The sequence below is a fragment of the Eufriesea mexicana genome, unplaced genomic scaffold, assembly GCF_001483705.2.
Source record: "Eufriesea mexicana isolate 0111107269 unplaced genomic scaffold, ASM148370v2 scaffold994, whole genome shotgun sequence".
In the NCBI taxonomy this organism is placed as follows: domain Eukaryota; kingdom Metazoa; phylum Arthropoda; class Insecta; order Hymenoptera; family Apidae; genus Eufriesea; species Eufriesea mexicana.
This window is the reverse complement of record NW_016909129.1, coordinates 259,420-279,328: the sequence shown is the minus strand read 5'-3', so window position 1 is coordinate 279,328 and position 19,909 is coordinate 259,420. Positions and strand designations below refer to the sequence as shown.

Here is a 19,909-nt window from a genome sequence, read left to right as displayed (position 1 = left end):
ATAATGTGAATCTGACATTTTACTTGGAAAGTATTTAAATTAGTATAATCTACAATAATTTATTACAGCGTCCTCTGCATCAATATAATGTGTATCATGGATTTATCTCCAAATCAAGAAAATTTAACACAAATACTTGATAAATTATCAGAAGATGAGGTTTCATAATTTTCTCTTTAAATTTGATTTTTTTATTTTGAATTTTTAAAAGTCAATTTAAATTTTTTTAAAAATTAATTATTTAATTGCAGATTAAAATAGAAAAAAATTTAGAAAATATACTTTCAAGACAATGTCATGTAGAAACAAAACTACAGAATATAAGTAAAGTATTACCTAATGTTGTTGTAATACGAACTGAAGGAGAAAAGTTTTGTAACATGATTGCACGTACTAATGAATTAGCAGAAAATGTAAGTGCCAAAGTCAGACAATTAGATTTAGCAAGGGTAAGTTGAACTGTGATATTAACTATATTATTCATAGAATTTTTCCTATTAACATGTTTATTAATATAATATATTGATTTGTTAGTTAATCATTACTATTATTTTACATTATAGAGCAGAGTATATGAATGTCAAAGACGTGTTAATGACATCCTTGATTTACAATTATGCAGTGAAGGAGTAGCCATGGCATTGAGTAATGAAGATTATGAGCAAGGTGCAGCACATGTACATCGTTATTTATCAATGGATCAACAATTATTAGAAAGAACAGCTGAAGATATTTTAATGGATCATACTAGTATCAGTTGTTCTTTAATTACATTACAACAAGCAGCATTACAACTTAAAACTGTAGTTACTCATAAATTTGATGAAGCAGTAAAATTGGAAGATCTTGCATCTGTTGAAAGATTTTTCAAAATATTTCCATTATTAGGAATGCATACTGAAGGACTTAAAAAATTTTGTAACTATTTGTGCACAAAGGTAATAAATTACATGCTTTTTTAAACTTTATATATTTTATATAACTGTGATTTTTAACATTAGTTGCAGGAAACAGCACAAAAGAATTTAAAAACAGCTTTAGAAATGAAAAGTAACGATAAAAGAGCATCAGTTATATTTGCTGATACTATAACATTACTATTTGAAGGAATTGCTCGTATTGTAGAGATACATCAACCAATAATTGAAACATATTATGGTCCTGGAAGACTGTTAATGACAATTTCTATTTTACAAAAGGAATGTGATAGGTAAATTATGTGTACCTTTAAAAATAATATTAAAAGTTACTTTCATTGTTATTTATTTCTTAAATAGGCAAGTTAAAAAGATTATTGCAGAATTTATAAAATATCGATGTATATCTAAGAAAGTACAAATAGTGAATGAACATGTTCGAAAACCAAGCTCTGAAAGGGCAGATCCTAAAGAATTTGATTTGTTATTGGGTGAAATTACAATAATGCATTCACGTGCGGAATTGTACATTAGATTTCTAAGAAGAAGGGTTAAAGTAAGTAGAACACTTTTTTATATTATGAAAATTTTATAATATCATCACATACTTATTACAGAATGATATAGAAATTAGTGCAACAAATGATACACAATACAAAGATTTAATAAGTGAATTTGAAAATATTATCAATAACTCTGATTTAGCACATGGTATGCAAGAACTTTTAGGAGCTTATCTTGCTTTAGAAAGATATTTTCTTGAAGAAAGTGTAAATAAAGCATTAGGGATAGATACCCTAGAACAGGATCAACAAACATCTAGTATGGTCGATGATGTTTTCTTTATAATACAAAAATGTATAAGGTATTAAAAAGTTTTAAATTTTATATATTAGAGATGTTATACATTATAAGAACAATTATGTATTGTACTGGTTTTACATAATTCTCATGTATAGGCGTTCTATGTCAAGTTGGAGTATAGATGGTGTTTGTGCTGTAGTTAATATGGCTTGTGGTATACTAGAAGGAGAATTTGCAAATAGATTACGAAATCGATTAAGACAAGGTTATCCAGCAGGATATTTAGATTTAGCACAAGCTTACAGTGCTCTTCAAACAAGTATACAGCATGGTCGTTTACAAACTTCAGATACAGAGGCTGCTCGTTTAATGTTTTTGGTAAAATTAAAAGTAATTTTGAAAATAATAAACATCTTGGACATTAATTTATATAACATATTTTTTTTTATATAGGCCTACTTAAATAACACTGATGTAAGTATTGAGTATGTTGAAACACTATGTAAAAGTCTCAATACAGAAATAGATGCAACATTTCCAAATATGCAAAGCAAAGATAGAGGGAAAATCGACAGTTGCTTATCCGGTTTGAAAGGTGTTATGTCGATACTGCGAGCTGTTACTGATTATGGTTTGGAACAGTTACGAGTAAGCGCTGTTAAACCAAGAGTTACACCTTGGGTCGATGCATTTTTATCAGTCGATCATCACATAAATGAGGTAAATAAATATTAATATATAATCATAGTTATTATACTATATAAGATTAAAGTAAGTTATATAAAAAAACAACTTAGTCCGTTAATATTTATAGGACGATTTATTAAGGTACGAAACAGAAGAACCCTTTGTACAAACTTTGATTATGAATTTAGAAGGATTACTTCAAAGTTTTAAGGGAAATTTAACAGTATCTAATTACGATGCTTTAATTGGTCTTCTTACTGCTGAAGTTACAGCTCGTTTAGAGAAAGTTGTATTAAAGTCTACTTTTAACAGGGTATGTATATTTCATAAACTCATTATTTCATATTTTTCTTATGGTCACTTATTCATTTAGGCGGGAGGTCTCATACTTGATAAAGAAATAAGATCATTGGCAAGTTATTTAGCTGCTGTTACTTCTTGGTCTGTACGTGATAAATTTGCACGTTTAACACAAATAGCTACTATATTAAGTGTAGAAAAGGTGGAAGAATTAGCAGATTATTGTGGTGCAGATGCAATAGCATGGAGATTAACACCTACTGAAGTTCGACGCATTGCTTCTATGAGGATAGATTTTCGACCAGAAGATGTAAAAAAATTAAAACTTTAACATGTATTTCATTTTATTAGATAGATAATAAACGTAATAATTTCACAAAATATGTATTTCAATATTTTTATTCATATTTGACATGTACAAATTCAAAACTTCTATTTTAATTAACAAGGAGAGTACAAGTCCTTCGGGTCATCGATTTAGTTGAAACTTTTCAGGTTTGTAGATTGTAGAACTTCTATGCAATTAATTCATGAATTACATGCACACATTGTCAAAACAATATCCTTGGGCAAATTCTCATATCATTTTTGTTCACATTTTACTTCTAATTTTGTTCAGTATTAAATATTTCAACGAGCAATCATGCGGATTGTTGTTACGAAATGACATACACCGTCAAATAATCATTAATAACAAATTAACTAGCATCAAATTATATACAAAAATTGCATACGAATGTTGCCTATAATTTCAACTTTACTGTGCAATTAAATGCTCGTGAATTAATTACAGAAACTTGGAATATTTATTCATTTTCAAATAATTATTAAATAAGCTAATTAGCCACAATTACCGAAAATAGCATGAGAATGTTGTCCAACGTTCCATCTTCACGATGCAGCTATAAAAGTTCATAAATTAATCGTAGAAACTTTGTAATTTGTGATTTTTCATTGCAGCATTGTCTCTATCCTTTTCTAATCGCATGCTGTCCTTGTCCATTATGCGACCAGGTCTTCGACTTCCTCTTGTAGCATTCTATGTTCCTGTTACTTTTCTGAGCTTCGGGCCCAAAATTGCAGATGGCGTTAATCGCGGGCGGTAAAATTTTTGAGTTCGATACCCCTTCGGATTACGTGCTCCTAATACATCTTGATAAATCAATTCGACAGTAGAAAATTAATAAATCTGTTTCTATAATTTTTGTTCACATTTTACTTCGTTTCGTTTAATATTTTCATGAAAAATCGTGCTCGTCGATGTTATCAAATAACGCACGCCATCGAGGATTAAACATTTTTTTTATACGTTAAATTTTATTATTACAATCAAATTCTACATATCTTTAAAAGATATAATATAAACACTCTAAATATTTAATATAATAAATATGGAATTTATATATTTTATTATAACAATTACTTTAATATTTAAAATTCTAACAAATAACTTTATTTTGGCGAATTTATTTGGTTTACTTTCATATGGGTATATTCTTTCAATGTACAGTAATATTGTTTCACATATTCCACGTTTTGTAAAAAACCAATTACAATAATTTTTGTTATCATAATACCTGCAAAATGCCACAAAGTACATAAGTAATATATATTTACACACTTTAGTATTAAAATTTAAATATATTGTTTCTAATATGTGTTGGTAAAATATCTTTGGCGTGTGTAAAATTTTATCATTATTTTTTTGCACCTTTATGAAGTCCCGCGTTAACAGTCACTTTTGAATCACACCGATGTCCAAACATCTGTATAATTTTCTTTGAATCCCATGTTGGTAGTCTTATGTAAGTTCTGCGTTCGTAGCTTCTTTCTAAATTCCACGAAGTCCCGCGTTGATAAGCCCCCTTTGAATCCCCCCGGAAGTCCCTCACGTTAGTAGCTTGGTTTGAATCCCCCCGGAAGTCCCTCACGTTGGTGGCTTGGTTTGAATCCCCCCGGAAGTCCCTCACGTTGGTGGCTTGGTTTGAATCCCCCCGAAAGTCCCTCACGTTGGTAGCTTGGTTTGAATCCCCCCGAAAGTCCCTCACGTTGGTAGCTTGGTTTAAATCCCCCGAAAGTCCCTCACGTTGGTAGTTTGGTTTAAATCCCCCGAAAGTCCCTCACGTTGGTAGCTTGATTTAAATCCCTCGGAAGTCACTCGAATTGATAGCAATCCTTTGAATCCCCCCGGAAGTCACTCGAATTGATAGCAATCCTTTGAATCCCCCCGGAAGTCACTCGAATTGATAGCAATCCTTTGAATCCCCCCGGAAGTCACTCGAATTGATAGCATCCTTTGAATCCCCCCGGAAGTCACTCGAATTGATAGCATCCTTTGAATCCCCCCGGAAGTCACTAGAATTGATAGCATCCTTTGAATCCCCCGATTGTCATCCGTGTTGATGGTCTCTTTTTTCCAAATCCCATGAAGTCCCGCGTTGCTGGCCTCTTCTAGATCCCACGAAGTCCCGCGCTGCTGGCCTCCACTAGATCCCACGAAGTCCCGCGCTGCTGGCCTCCACTAGATCCCACGAAGTCCCGCGCTGCTGGCCTCCACTAGATCCCACGAAGTCCCGCGCTGCTGGCCTCCACTAGATCCCACGAAGTCCCGCGCTGCTGGCCTCCACTAGATCCCACGAAGTCCCGCGCTGCTGGCCTCCACTAGATCCCACGAAGTCCCGCGCTGCTGGCCTCCACTAGATCCCACGAAGTCCCGCGCTGCTGGCCTCCACTAGATCCCACGAAGTCCCGCGCTGCTGGCCTCCACTAGATCCCACGAAGTCCCGCGCTGCTGGCCTCCACTAGATCCCACGAAGTCCCGCGCTGCTGGCCTCCACTAGATCCCACGAAGTCCCGCGCTGCTGGCCTCCACTAGATCCCACGAAGTCCCGCGCTGCTGGCCTCCACTAGATCCCACGAAGTCCCGCGCTGCTGGCCTCCACTAGATCCCACGAAGTCCCGCGCTGCTGGCCTCCACTAGATCCCACGAAGTCCCGCGCTGCTGGCCTCCACTAGATCCCACGAAGTCCCGCGCTGCTGGCCTCCACTAGATCCCACGAAGTCCCGCGCTGCTGGCCTCCACTAGATCCCACGAAGTCCCGCGCTGCTGGCCTCCACTAGATCCCACGAAGTCCCGCGCTGCTGGCCTCCACTAGATCCCACGAAGTCCCGCGCTGCTGGCCTCCACTAGATCCCACGAAGTCCCGCGCTGCTGGCCTCCACTAGATCCCACGAAGTCCCGCGCTGCTGGCCTCCACTAGATCCCACGAAGTCCCGCGCTGCTGGCCTCCACTAGATCCCACGAAGTCCCGCGCTGCTGGCCTCCACTAGATCCCACGAATCCTCTTCTAAATCCCACGAAGCGCCGCGTTGATAGCCTCTTCTAAATCCCACGAAGCGCCGCGTTGATAGCCTCTTCTAAATCCCACGAAGCGCCGCGTTGATAGCCTCTTCTAAATCCCACGAAGCGCCGCGTTGATAGCCTCTTCTAAATCCCACGAAGTCCCGCGTTGATAGCCTCTTCTAAATCCCACGAAGTCCCGCGTTGATAGCCTCTTTTAAATCCTACGAAGTCTGGCGAAATTCCACGTTCAGAGCCTCTTCTAAGTTCCACGAAGTCTGGCGAAATTCCACGTTCAGAGCCTCTTCTAAAGTCCCACGAAGTCTGGCGAAATTCCACGTTCAGAGCCTCTTCTAAATCCCACGAAGTCTGGCGAAATTCCACGTTCAGAGCCTCTTCTAAATCCCACGAAGTCTGGCGAAATTCCACGTTCAGAGCCTCTTCTAATTCCCACGAAGACACGCGTTGAGAGCCTCTTCTAATTCCCACGAAGACACACGTTGAGAGCCTCTTCTAATTCCCACGAAGACACGCGTTGAGAGCCTCTTCTAATTCCCACGAAGACACGCGTTGAGAGCCTCTTCTAATTCCCACGAAGACACGCGTTGAGAGCCTCTTCTAATTCCCACGAAGACACGCGTTGAGAGCCTCTTCTAATTCCCACGAAGACACGCGTTGAGAGCCTCTTCTAAATCCCACGAAGTCCGACGAAATTCCACCAAGTCTCGCATCGATAGCGTTTGCTGAATTTTACGAAGTCTCGCATCGATAGCGTTTGCTGAATTTTACGAAGTCTCGCATCGATAGCGTTTGCTGAATTTTACGAAGTCTCGCATCGATAGCGTTTGCTGAATTTTACGAAGTCTCGCATCGATAGCGTTTGCTGAATTTTACGAAGTCTCGCATCGATAGCGTTTGCTGAATTTTACGAAGTCTCGCATCGATAGCGTTTGCTGAATTTTACGAAGTCTCGCATCGATAGCGTTTGCTGAATTTTACGAAGTCTCGCATCGATAGCGTTTGCTGAATTTTCGAATACCTATATTTTAGTTATTTTTTTCTTTCTTAAATCTCATGGAATACCACGTCAACAATTCATTACAAATATTTTTTCTATTGTATTTCAAACATTAAGTTTCTTATTTTCTTTCCCTTTATGCCTTTTCTTAGCTTAGGAATGATGTTTTCTACAATGCCCATGTAACTGATTACACTCTTGAATGTTGTTATAATTTTGCTCCTCTTTTAGTTATAGAGTATATTTCTATAGCATTACTGACAAATTACAACTTATTTTTAACGAAATAGTTTAATTCTATTTCTTTAGGATCAAAAAAGTTACTTCAAATTTCATATTCTTTTATACAATCCTTGATCGTTATATTGTGCAATATTTAGCTAAATCTGAAATTAAAAAAATGTATTACTAATTAAATTTTCTTACATCTAATTATACAGGAATTTCATTAAATGATTCTTACTTTTTAATGAAGAAATTAAAAAATTCTTGTTAGAATTGTGCGTGAATGATTTATATTAAAGCGTCTACTATGTATCATCTCTACATCTTGAATCCTTTACTACTGTATACACAGGCGATAATATCATTATTGATTGTAAATTAACATAGAAGTCATCTTTGTCTACTAAAGATAGATATACATCTCAGAATTTTGTTTTATATACTTCAATTATTCAATAATCCATGAAATTATACAGAAATCAGCAATACTATAAATCCTTAAATTCCATCAGTGAACAGATATAGAACACTCCTGGTCAATTTATTTCTTCTTTTGAGGGAATTAATGTATGGTTAACTCTGTATACAAGATTGATAGTCTCTTCCAGAAAACGAAATATGATAATTCACATCCATTCATTATTTTCAATAAACCAGTTTCAATAACACTTGAAGTTCTTTTGAACTAGAACATTTTTAATTTCCATTGTATACTTATATATATATATAAATAAATAAATCTTAAATGTTTAATTCATTTGAATTAGTATATATACTGTGCAACATATTACTTTCTTCGTTTATCCATGAGAAATATTACGTTAATTCAAGTATCTACTACGGTAAGTTACAATAATGTCTTTTTATTACGAAAATTGTTTTCCTGCGTCATTTATCATTATTCTCTGGGATATATCTAACTATTATAACATATCTACTTCGAAATTGTATAACACAAAATTTCGATAGAGACAGAGCAAACTGTACAAACAGAAATTATGCAACATTCAAATATATAATCTATATAAAGTTGATAATATATAATCAACCGAAATAGTTATAAAATAAATAAGCCATTGAAACATTATAAATGCACAACAGTTCGAATCATTATAAAACTTTCAAAACAACATTTATTGTTTTGGTTGTTTCTCTCACCAATTTTACTAGAATTCAAAAAAGCAAAAAAGAACTATGAATATATTATTGAATTACCCACTAATTTTTTTCATGAGCAAAATATTTTTCAATAACTTTTTTACATCACAAGTTTTTTTTTTGCAATTTTAAATATTTTTAGTTATTTTTTTTTAACCACAAATAAAAGTATTTAGTAAGTAACAAGATACAATGAATAGTACTACATGGAATCCTATACACTAATTTTTCAATTCCGATTGTTGGAAAATTTAAACAAAGCAGGTTTTTTTTAACATTTTGAAAACTTCCATGCTTCACATACTGACTTATTGTTTTTTTTCAGATTCATATATAATTTTTTCTTCCTTCAAATAGAATACTGTTATTTTACATATATTATCCTGATATAATATTTACCAGTTACTACAACACTTTGAATATATTTATTTCAATAGATAAGATGCAATTTGGTATATAAGGAATCTGTAAAATCATTATACGTAACACCTATTAAAATTTTCTTAATTTAAAATTATAACATTCGATCACAACATTCATCATATCTTAAAAGTATTACCTTGATTGAAGAGTGGATGTGTGCCTTTTTCTCTCAATTTATTGCTCTTTCATATAAAAAATAAAATTTGGGGGGATTTATACTTGTATTTCAATTGTAGTAAATTTCTTGGAAATATATTTGTCATTAATGTTATCAAATTTTCAATCAATTTGATACACATTTTACTAATATCATGTCCAACTTCGGCTTCTAACTATAATAAGAACATTCGGATGATACATACATGTTCCTGCTGTATATTTCATGGCATTGATTTCCCACAGGAGCAGGTTTATCATAGAATTTCCGTCACTAATTTTCTTCAATTTCCTGAAGCAAGTCACAAACATTCGCCCAAAAATACCCACCATGTTTAAAAAACACTTAAATAATGCTAATTTGGTGATCAGGTATCATATATTCTACATATTTTAACGCTACCATGTGTCCGTTACTATACTTCAATTGAATTTATTCTGAAATTATTTCAAACGCATCCCCGTCTGCTGATCACTTAATTTTTTTCTTTCCCTCTTTCCTCCATGTACTTTCCCTATTTTCCCTACATTTTTGACAAATCAGAGACATATCCAAGAGAAACGTAGCTTCAAAATAATTATTACAACTAAATATGATTCACGCCTTGTAGATCTACAATGCATCATATTAAGCGTAAAACGATCTCAATTTAAAATTGATTTGATATATACACCATCTGCTTTTCGCTTCCTTCCTTAGCAACAACCTGTTCCATCACCAAGCAAGTACCTTTTTCCAACAGCTGAATGAAATGAAATTTAATGTAATGAAAATTTATAATTGTATTCGTACTTATCGATTATAGCTGCAAGTACTTCAAATAACTGAAATGGTAGAATCATTTCCTGCTACTGAATATAAAACGAGTCCACATATATACTGCATTATAAAAAAATATCCAAATATTTATTTCATCCACTGCGATAAAAAGATGGTCACAGCATCAACCCTGTAGCTCACAATACAAGAATATTGCACCCCCATTTCCCAATCTTCCCAATTACGATTTAATGTTCATACAAATCATTCATCAACATATTAAATTGTTACCTTCTTCGAGAACATACCTCTCTCTTTCCTTTTTTTTCCCTCTCATTTTCATTAAAAATTTGGTTTCTTTACTTTTTAAATCAATATTTCTCATCAAAAACGTATTTAGTAGCAAATATATAATGTTTATCATCAAAATCCAATTAAGAATTATCAAACCATATGTATTTTAAGCGCACCTTTTAATCGTTGATTAAACGCGTTCTCTATCCACATCTAGCTGAAACATAGTTACTTCCCCCTGCAACCCCATCACAACTATTCTAATCAACATACCATGTACACCTTTGAAATACGAATCCATCGCAATCCAGGAACAGAAACGAGTGTGCCTGTAGTTGTTTAGTTGTACCGTCACGAATACGAATCTTTCAGGTATTCCTGCAGTACAAAAATAGTCACCCGAACCATAACACATCTCAACAAAAAAACATTTAAAACAATAATTATAAAAACATGATATTTGATACCACATATATGAGAAAAGGGCAAATTCCTTTGAACGAACATCAAATCAAACCTTTAGCTTAATTAATTATAATTGTATAATTAATAGTAAGCAATTTCCATCAGTATTTCGACAACTGACTTATTGATGATGTATTCCCTTGAAATTGAAAGAAATTATACATAGTTCCATTTTACAGGAATATTGGAAGCATTATCTATACATGCTGTACTTAGGAATTCAATTTAGAAATAACTGCTCATCTTCCACATGTAATCGCTACAGCTTTCCTACTATTATTAGAAGATTTATTTCATAATGTTCATTAATCCCCAATTTTTTAAGTATCATTGCTGTTTCTCGCATCTGTTGAACTGTAATATAAACCAGTTTCTTTTTTTTTTTACTTCCATGACCTTTCTGCACATCACTTATCAGGAACCATTTTATTTGTTAATCTAATAATATGACGATCTTCTTGTTCTAGCACCCAATAGTTACGTGAGAATATCAAAATCTGTGGAAATAAGCATCTAGTAATATGACTCTCAAAAAAACGTACTTGGTGTAAATGCTCACAAAATTTGATAGTAATTTCCTACTCAAAATGGAGTCTTTCCTTTCATGTATGTGCATGCCTATTATTGAAATTAATTATACTACTTGCTGTAATTCGCCTTTCTGGATCATCTAGATTCAACAAAGGTGCATCTGAATTTACTCCATACCTCGCAGAAGCTCTCCCTCTTTCTCTCTCTCTCTCTCTTATCCTAATTCAAATGGGGGCAGAATGCAGAGCTTTGGGTGTCCACAACTTTGAACAGGATTTGTCAATAAAGTCAGAGCAACTGATGTATAAATTTTGATGGTACAAACATTACAAAAACTGTTCTGGACCTGAGAAAATATACTTGCACAGGTAACGAACGAAAGGGATTAGCTCACCAAACAGGACTTGCTCGAGTTTGCTGCAGTTTGTCACAATAAGCCTATGTGCGTATCACGCGGCAGACGATTTTGGAATTAGTTGATGCTTGAATGCTCAAGGACATGTAAGCGCTAACATGAGACGTTTATGTACGACTTGATCATCGTGCGACTCAGCCACAAAACTTCATGCGCGAATTTCTAAAAACAAAGATTTTGCCCCCTTTGTTTATCCCATACCAATCCTCTCGCCACTTCCTTATCTCATATACAGACGACAGGTCAAATAGTGTCGCCGATGACGACCAACAGCTTGGGCACATGTGCAGGCTTTTCTCTTGCGTGCGACAGAATTTTATGTGTAGTATGCCGGACTGAAAAGGATTTTTGGCATTAATATGGCGAATTAAAAGATGATAGAAAAATTGTCAACTTTTTCCAACTTTTATTATTCTTTTTTATTTCTTCCGCTGCCGTTTTGCTGTATCACAATATTTACAAAACTGTTAACATTAAACATATACAAAATCTACACATAAAAATTATTCCTTGATATGTAAGATACTTAAGTGAACATTTGAACCGCTATTATTAAATCTAGAGGTTAAAATGCACTATACAAATTGTCTTTAAACTACATCATGTAAGTACAAAATGTTTTATGTAAACCGCCGTATTTCTGAAAAAAAAAATATCGAATCAAACGCTCTTTGAACATGTTTCACAAATTCGAATGGTATATCATTACAAAAAATTGCAAAGAGGAATGCATTGGTTCCGATACAGTTTACAAACCAAACCAATGAAAGTTGTAGGGACTAGAACACATGGGATCCCCCGATTCTGCGGTACGCCCAGCATCTCTGCAAACAGCAACTCCCTCCGCCTGTCCCAATGCCATCTCAAACGGCGAGACTGCAAGTAAAAAATATCCAGATATACATCAGGATAGTAATGCGACTTCTATTCCCGCAGCACCGTCGTGATACGGTACTGCATAATGATTCGAGACTCCATTTAGCTGTTGTTACAGTCAACGTTTCGTTGACAAAACATTGCTAATTATCTTCTTTTTAGACTGGATCTGACGCATTCCTAGGTTTTTCAGGCCTGGTTGCTCATATTATGTCTATTCCTTCATCGCTGTAGTGGTACTTTAATTTCCCCCAATTTAGACATAAAATTGTCTAAACTACTCAGTTCAGGGCATAAAGGACCTCGCCAGGGATCATTCTCTTGACATAACTTCGAGTTTTTCATATCTTCGTCATTGTAGAATTCACAATTTGGATAATCTGTATCCTTTAAAAACTGTTTTTTGAATTGTTGCCATTTTGAAATTCTAGTTAATTGCTTGCTGCGTAATTCATGTTCAGCTTTGAAAAGAGCACACGTTAACACTGCCTCGATCCGCAAATCACGTTTGCGATTTCGACGACACATCAGTTTTTTACACCGAACTCTACTAATCCAATTAGCTAATTGTTCGGTATGACTTGGTTTGTCGATATCAATTTCTCGAGGTCTCGTAGTGGCCACCATGACTTTTGTTCAGTTTTCTTGGCTATCTCGTACACAATCCAAATATCCTCCTCTTCTTCCCAAAATTGACGTAGTAACAGCAACCGCAACTTTCTATTTTTCTTGAGAAATAGATTAGGCACGAAGCAACGACTGGTAACGATTTTCACACGGTTTTTTACAGCTTTCTGATCTTTTCACCTAATTATTGAATAAGTAAGAAGTACACCAACCTGTATCTGGCTGTGTTTCTTGTAGAACAATGGAAGAAAAAAATCACATAACGACACAGGTTTTAAACAATCACCGAGCAAGATACAGCCTCTTCCGTTCGAAAATGACTTGGGAAATGCCAACGCTACGCGCTTTATGGCGGCTTTATATACCCCCAAGCTTGTCGTTATGTAGTATTCTTACGCGCGATCAATAGAAAGTAGTTCCTTATAAAATCTTATATTAGTAATACTTTTAAGAAATTTTTTAAATATATTTTTATCTATATGGTATATAAATATGTGTGTGATAATTTCAATCCAAAACTTTATGTATATTTTACACGTTACGTTAAAATTCCTTATTTATAGAAAATAACTTGTAGCGTATGAATACGTCGTGCGGTCGATCTTTCACCAATCGCGTGCGCCGTTTCATACGTTATATGCATTTCCGCTGCGGACAATCTCCAATGTTGCCGAATTTCTTCACATTGCTTCGATCAATGAATAATTCTTAATTTTTCCAAATTTTGTACTTTGCATATTATGCAGCTCGAATATGCATACACATATCATAAAGAATGGAAACTTTAAATGTATTATTTTTGTATTGTAAATTTGTACATTGAAAATTATTCTTACAACAATGACAAACAAATTTTCGCAACATCGAATAAATGTTATTCTGATATTTTTTAATTGGGTAATAAAATAAACAAAATACGAAATTTATTAAATGATACTTTTATTAAAAACTATATTCAGTGATTGTAAATTTTAAAAGAACTTAAAAGATTGCAAAAATATTAAAAATTTATTATATTACATTCAAATAATACAATACATTTACTATTAATAAAAAATGACTATACTGAGGACATTAATATACCATGAAACTACAGTACTACAAATAAAAAAAAACAGTTATATTGATTTAAAAATACTTGATTTATAAAGATTATAAGACGTGGCAACACTGACAGGAGTAACCGTTGTTACACCCAACAAATGTAACAGGACGTTTTCCATTCTGCGTCTTATTTTATGATACGAAAACAATGTTTGCTTTTTTTAATTTAATAAAATTTATCAAATAAAAATTGATATGTTAAAGAAAGTAATTCTTTACATATTTCATTTTTACAATTATGAAAATAAAAGTGGGTAAATGATAGATTATAGAAATAGATTTCATATTAATGATTTTTACAAAATTTTCCATAAAATCCAGATTATTTCAAATGCTATTAGTAATTCTTCTTTTTATTTTTATTTTTTGTCAAGTTTCATAATATTAAGTATCTTTTAAAAATACGTATTCTTTATTTTTTTATGGTATAATAAAGTACATGTACTTGAAGCGTGACTAATGAATGACGCATAAACGATGCATTTTGACCTCATATTTAACTTTCTCAGAAAAGGTTTACTCAGTTCGTTCCTACGTTAAATCTATTTTTATATCGTGAATATCGAAAGTCTATGATAGAATTCTAGTTGATGATCATTAAGAAAAACTAAACCATAAATAAATCTTTACATTTAAATTTGTTTGTTTTAAAAAGTAATAAATAAATGTAAAATTATTTTAAGTTTTAAATAACTATATATGAGGAAAATTTTCTTTAGTATATAAAAATAATGTTTCTGTACTTATATATATTTTTGCAATATATTTTTGCCTTTGTAATATGTGATTAAAGTCAAGGTATATTCTTACATATAAGTATAATTTGCAAAAATTTTTAAATATATGATTGTCTATATATATACATTATAATATGTAGTACCAAAAAGGATTAGTAAATGTATTCAAAGCTTATTCTTATTTATAGATATTCAAAAGTATAATAGAAACATGATTTGTGATTGAACATATTTATTGTCTCATTTTTCTTTGTTAAATATAACAACCAATCGTGATTTATATCTTTTAATTCATTATTAAATACAAATAAATGGTAATGTACGAAAATAATGTTTCATATATGAATAACAAAAAAGATCAAAGTCAAAAAGGTTTTATATATTGTAAGTGAATGATAAATTATAATTTATATAGAATATATATAATAATATGTACATATTTGTAATAACTATTTGGTATTATATTTTAATTATAATTGATTATGATTGATTATCATTGGATCATCAAAATATGGCACAATAAATTTGTATATTAAAATAATAATATATATATTCGATTTAAATATAATATTGTACACAAATTTTTATTTTTTTCATTTAAAGTAAAAAATGAATAAATAGTATCTATTCATATATTTTAAATTATTTGTTTGAATCATTAAAATTAAGATACATTTAAAGATGTTAAATTATGTAATGAATTTCATATTCATTCTAAATAAATTTATTTTTCCTAGGAAAAAACAAATGTTAAAAAACATAAAATTCATTTTTTATAAGTGAGTTTACAGAATGTTGTATATTAAAGTTTGATACTCCCAAGTATATATAATATAGTGATAATTTAAAGAGCATCCATTGTTTAAATATAGAAATTTTCCATTTCTCCCACACATTTGTGCAGGATTTTAATTTCTCTCCATATACAGAATGTATACAACACTTTGACATTTCCATCATTCCTGACATTCTTGATTCTGTATTGAGGGAATACTCAATGCAACGCATGAGATCATTTGTTTTAAGAATTAATAACATTTGTCTATTCACTCTGTCTAATACATCACTAATTTGTGGTAATAAATTTGGTATTTCTTTCTGAAATTCCTCTTTTTCTTGCATGTCATATTTTGTTTTTTGAACACCAGCCATAATTGTATTCCAAGATCGTCCAGATACCATACAGGCTAGTAATCCATATAGATCTGCTACACCTAAATTGGCACAATGTGTTTGCATTGCAGCTTTATTGCCATCAAGTATTGCTAACCAAAGTTTAGAATATTCCCATCGAAATTCATTTGAAAGATTAGCATATAATCCATGGTCTAAAAGTATAACTTCTACTTCATTATTTTTTTTTCTAACTAAAACATTACCAGGATGTGGGTCTGAATGTACAAAACCCACAATAAATATCATGTGACTGTAGAGTCGACCTAATTTACTACTAACTTCATATGGATTTAAATTATTGTTTTGGATATATTTCAGATCATTAACTTGACCACCTTCCACAAATTCCATTGTTAGAACTCGGGGTGATGAAATTTCCCAATGTATCTTTGGTATTTTCAACCAATAATAATGTGAAAATATATTTTGAATTTTTTCTGCATTTTTTCCCTCTTCAGTGAAATTCAACTCTCGAGGAATATTTTTTTTAGTTTCATCAACAAGCCAATCAAATTTAAAATCAGGAAAAACTAAAGATGTTAATTTTACCAAGACTGACATAGTTTTTATATCGACATAAGAGTTTGTTTTAACTGCTCGATGTTGAACTTTAACAGCAACAATATCACCATTTTTTAATACAGCTTTATGAACTTGTGCTAAACTGGCAGTACCTAAAGGTTCAGGGTCAATACTTTCAAATATTTCATATGGATCTTTTTTAAAATCTTCCTTAATAACAGTAAGTACATCTTTAAAAGATGACTGTGGTGCTTTACTATGTAATACCTTCAAAGTATTAACATATTCTGGTGGTAATAAATAATCTAATGCACCGATATGTTGACCTACTTTTATATAAACACCTTTGTTAGCACAGCAAAGTTCTAAGAGCTTTTGTGCTCCATATTTATGTACTTCTGATTTTAAATCAAGATATTCTTGACTATTTGAGTTTAAACTACTCCCGTATAATTCATTTTTATAATATCTTCCAATTATAAAAACAGTGATTGCAGCTCGTCCCAGACGTACAATACCTATAGATCCCAAATCATATTCATTTGCTCTTAAAGATGCTAACGTGCCCAATCCAATTATTCCAAGTGCAGCTCTTTTTAATAATTTTTTTGATATAAACATTATCAATCAAAAGTCAACTAACACAACTTTATTTAATTAGTTAAATTTTTATGTATGACGTTCCTGAAATTAAAAAACAATAAATAAAAATTTTTTAACTTAATATAATAGTCATGTAAATATAATCTTAACATTAAATTACCTTGCAGTATGATTCAAATTCTTTTGTTTCTTAGTAGTCTTCTCTTATCATATAAACGAAATTAAGTATACAAAATTATGTAACACGCTTGTGCTTTATAAACTTAGAAATTATTCATGAATTTCGTGATCATATAATAACCTAGACTACATACATGTAAAAGGTATAACAATTCTGTATTAAAAAAAAATTGTGTTTCAGAATATTTCAATTTTTTTAATTTTTTTTCAATATTATATGGTTAATTCTAACTAATTGTTTAATTATTTGTTTTTTCTGAAAAACTAACATGATAACCTGTTTTCATTTTAGAACCTTTAACCTTTATTCACGTGGAATAGTAATCAGTTTGCATTAATCACTGTTTCTCTTTACGTATCGATATTTTTATCGATGTATTTATATTTCGATAAATTTTTCAATTCGTAGAGTATATTTTTTTATCATAATTTTATAAAAACGTTGCTTTAAACATAAAGCAATAGAAATAAAATAAATTTGTTAATATTTGTAACTATAATTATTAATAAAAATATAAAAAATATTATATACAAATTTTATTCCTTTTTTTTTCAAATCATTTATTTATACATCACATATAATCACATGTATTATTATAAAAAAATTTATTACAAAGGTAGTTATATTATATCATAGAAATAAATATTTATACTGATTATTAGTATTATTGATTTTCCATTTGTCCAGAGGCATGTTCTATCAGGGCATTCTAAACGAATTCATGAAATTTTAATTAATACAAAATGATATAACATTGTACATAATTTTACTATTTTCAATTGTGTTGTTTCACCTTTATCAATGGGATAGCATTCGTCAATTGTAATCCCAAACTTCTAGCTAGTATAATAGGAGCAGCTGTTCCTTTATATAATCGATGTAGTGTATCAATAGCAAGCATTATTGGAACATTGTATCGTTGTCTTAATGTTTCATATTTCCTTAGATACGTTATATCTCCTAGTGAAGCTCCAGTTGAAACAGCTTCTGCAAGAAGTTGAACTAATACTGTTACATCTCCAAAACCTAGATTAACACCTTGACCAGCTAATGGATGAATTCTATGTGCTGCATCTCTAAAAAATTTAATATAAAAATTACCTTTATATTATATAATATAAGCAATATATAAATATCAAATATGTAATTTTACTAAAATGTATTTTAAATGAATATAGTCTTTTACTTGCCCCACTAGAACTGTTCCTATTTGAACATAAGATACAGAATGACCGAACTGTAAAGGAAAAGCTGCGCGAGATCCTTCGACAATAGTAGATACGGACGGCTGTAATTGTCTCACTACACCACTTTGTAACGATAAACCTTCAAGTAATTGTTGAAGTGCTCGCAGACCGCTTTCAACTATACCATCTTTTGGATAAATTTTCCATAATGCATTATTTACATTATCAACAAATTCTTCTTCTGAAACTTTTAACAATCTTTTTGCTTCATCTGTTGGTAATGTCCATACAAGAGAACTAAGGCAATTTGTTAACTATAATAATAAATAAATAAGTTGATAAAATATTTTAATTAACTTTAGCTAGTTTATAATAATAAAATATATTACTGGGAGCAGTGCTATAGGTCCTGTTGGTAGGAACCTTTGCCATGCAACATTATTTTCTGCAGGCTGAAATAAATATACAATCAATATAATTTTAATTAAAGCAATAATTTTATAATATAATTCTCACCTCTGATAATTTAAGTGTAGCAACTATACCCAGTTGATTATAATCCCATTTTACATATTGCGTACCCATTGTTTGTCGTACCAATGAATGTGCACCATCTGCACCAACCTGGAAAATATGATATAAAATGTAATTCTTAATGTTATTTCTTAATTCAAACAAAATGTATTACAATAATAAAGAATAATTAAATAATAATTCGTAATACTAAATGGAGATAATGTAAGTACTATAGGAAGGGGAAGGATAAAGAGAGAGACTGGTAATATGTCTGGAAATAACTTCAGTTCTGTGTTATGTTTCAGTAAGGAACATGAATGTAGTTTTAAAGTGTTTTATCCTTAGTCTTGTATAAAATATATTATTTTTAACAAAACTGTAATAAATTTTGTATGTTTTTAATTATTTATTACAAATATTTAAATTTTATACCGCTATGTGCATAATAGTTATTTATCATTTTATATGAAAAAATGATAAGTTATGAGAAGAATTTAAGAAAGTGCATATAGTTTGATTTCTTGGGATTTAGTATACACTGTATATGTGTATTAATAAGCAAAAAAGATAGTGTATGAATACAATTTTTTCCTCAAAGGATATTGTTATCAGTTATATATGAAAATATATCTTGAAAGTGAAGTTCTGTAAAGAAATATAAATTTTACATATTATTCTTAATTAAAAGAAAAAGAAATGTTTTAAAAGAAAGAATTCGATAATCCAGAATTTTCTCTTAGTATAGATATACATCAAGAGGTAGTCAGAGCTAAATATAGGCCAGTTCTATTTTATAAACACCAAAGAATATGTGTGGTTCTGTTTTAAAGCATACTGGTAACTGAAAATAGTATTTAAGCACTTGAAACTGAAGGTATACAGTGCTC

At 31.7% G+C, this 19,909-nt stretch overlaps 5 protein-coding genes across 5 annotated transcripts; 1 reads left to right on the top strand and 4 right to left on the bottom strand.

Annotated features, from left to right (window-relative positions):
* Positions 1-87: 87 nt before the first annotated feature.
* On the top strand, positions 88-3,039 carry Cog4 (conserved oligomeric Golgi complex subunit 4). Its single transcript, XM_017899803.1, has 10 exons — positions 88-159; positions 252-449; positions 564-938; positions 1,002-1,210; positions 1,278-1,473; positions 1,535-1,782; positions 1,877-2,099; positions 2,175-2,441; positions 2,536-2,721; positions 2,782-3,039. The coding sequence occupies exons 1-10, from the start codon at positions 88-90 to the stop codon at positions 3,037-3,039; spliced, it is 2,232 nt and encodes a 743-aa protein (XP_017755292.1).
* A 3,008-nt stretch (positions 3,040-6,047) lies between these two features.
* Positions 6,048-12,355, bottom strand: LOC108547298 (uncharacterized). The gene is made up of 4 exons (XM_017899747.1): positions 12,250-12,355; positions 10,315-10,460; positions 6,261-6,561; positions 6,048-6,225 (listed from the first exon to the last, which is right to left on the bottom strand). The coding sequence occupies exons 1-4, from the start codon at positions 12,353-12,355 to the stop codon at positions 6,161-6,163; spliced, it is 618 nt and encodes a 205-aa protein (XP_017755236.1). The 3' UTR covers positions 6,048-6,160.
* On the bottom strand, positions 11,883-13,202 carry LOC108547355 (uncharacterized). Its single transcript, XM_017899843.1, has 2 exons — positions 12,250-13,202; positions 11,883-12,133 (listed from the first exon to the last, which is right to left on the bottom strand). The coding sequence occupies exon 1, from the start codon at positions 12,994-12,996 to the stop codon at positions 12,592-12,594; it is 405 nt and encodes a 134-aa protein (XP_017755332.1). The 5' UTR covers positions 12,997-13,202; the 3' UTR covers positions 11,883-12,133; positions 12,250-12,591.
* Positions 13,203-15,587: 2,385 nt separating this feature from the next.
* Adck1 (aarF domain containing kinase 1) lies at positions 15,588-17,338 on the bottom strand. The gene is made up of 2 exons (XM_017899746.1): positions 17,299-17,338; positions 15,588-17,219 (listed from the first exon to the last, which is right to left on the bottom strand). Exon 2 carries the CDS (start codon positions 17,154-17,156, stop codon positions 15,588-15,590), a length of 1,569 nt encoding a protein of 522 aa, XP_017755235.1. The 5' UTR covers positions 17,157-17,219; positions 17,299-17,338.
* Positions 17,339-17,983: 645 nt separating this feature from the next.
* On the bottom strand, positions 17,984-19,466 carry LOC108547295 (ubiquinone biosynthesis protein COQ6, mitochondrial). The gene is made up of 6 exons (XM_017899745.1): positions 19,455-19,466; positions 19,023-19,130; positions 18,896-18,958; positions 18,510-18,820; positions 18,113-18,395; positions 17,984-18,028 (listed from the first exon to the last, which is right to left on the bottom strand). The coding sequence occupies exons 1-6, from the start codon at positions 19,464-19,466 to the stop codon at positions 17,984-17,986; spliced, it is 822 nt and encodes a 273-aa protein (XP_017755234.1).
* Between the last annotated feature and the right edge of the window lie 443 nt (positions 19,467-19,909).

Excerpts from the sequence above, each read along its gene's own strand:
- Adck1 (XM_017899746.1), bottom strand. The coding sequence starts at position 17,156 with ATGTTTATATCAAAAAAATTATTAAAAAGAGCTGCACTTGGAATAATT.
- LOC108547355 (XM_017899843.1), bottom strand. The coding sequence starts at position 12,996 with ATGGTGGCCACTACGAGACCTCGAGAAATTGATATCGACAAACCAAGT.
- Cog4 (XM_017899803.1), top strand. The coding sequence starts at position 88 with ATGTGTATCATGGATTTATCTCCAAATCAAGAAAATTTAACACAAATA. Across the intron at positions 1,211-1,277 it reads TTACAAAAGGAATGTGATAG|GCAAGTTAAAAAGATTATTG; the intron begins GTAAATTATGTG and ends TTTCTTAAATAG. Across the intron at positions 1,474-1,534 it reads TTCTAAGAAGAAGGGTTAAA|AATGATATAGAAATTAGTGC; the intron begins GTAAGTAGAACA and ends TACTTATTACAG.
- LOC108547295 (XM_017899745.1), bottom strand. Across the intron at positions 18,959-19,022 it reads CTACACTTAAATTATCAGAG|CCTGCAGAAAATAATGTTGC; the intron begins GTGAGAATTATA and ends TATTTATTTCAG. Across the intron at positions 18,821-18,895 it reads GACCTATAGCACTGCTCCCA|TTAACAAATTGCCTTAGTTC; the intron begins GTAATATATTTT and ends TTATTATTATAG.
- LOC108547298 (XM_017899747.1), bottom strand. The coding sequence starts at position 12,355 with ATGGCATTGGGACAGGCGGAGGGAGTTGCTGTTTGCAGAGATGCTGGG. Across the intron at positions 6,562-10,314 it reads TGATGGGGTTGCAGGGGGAA|AAGAGGCTCTCAACGTGTGT; the intron begins GTAACTATGTTT and ends CGTGGGAATTAG. Across the intron at positions 6,226-6,260 it reads CTTCGTAGGATTTAAAAGAG|GCTATCAACGCGGGACTTCG; the intron begins GCTATCAACGCG and ends GATTTAGAAGAG.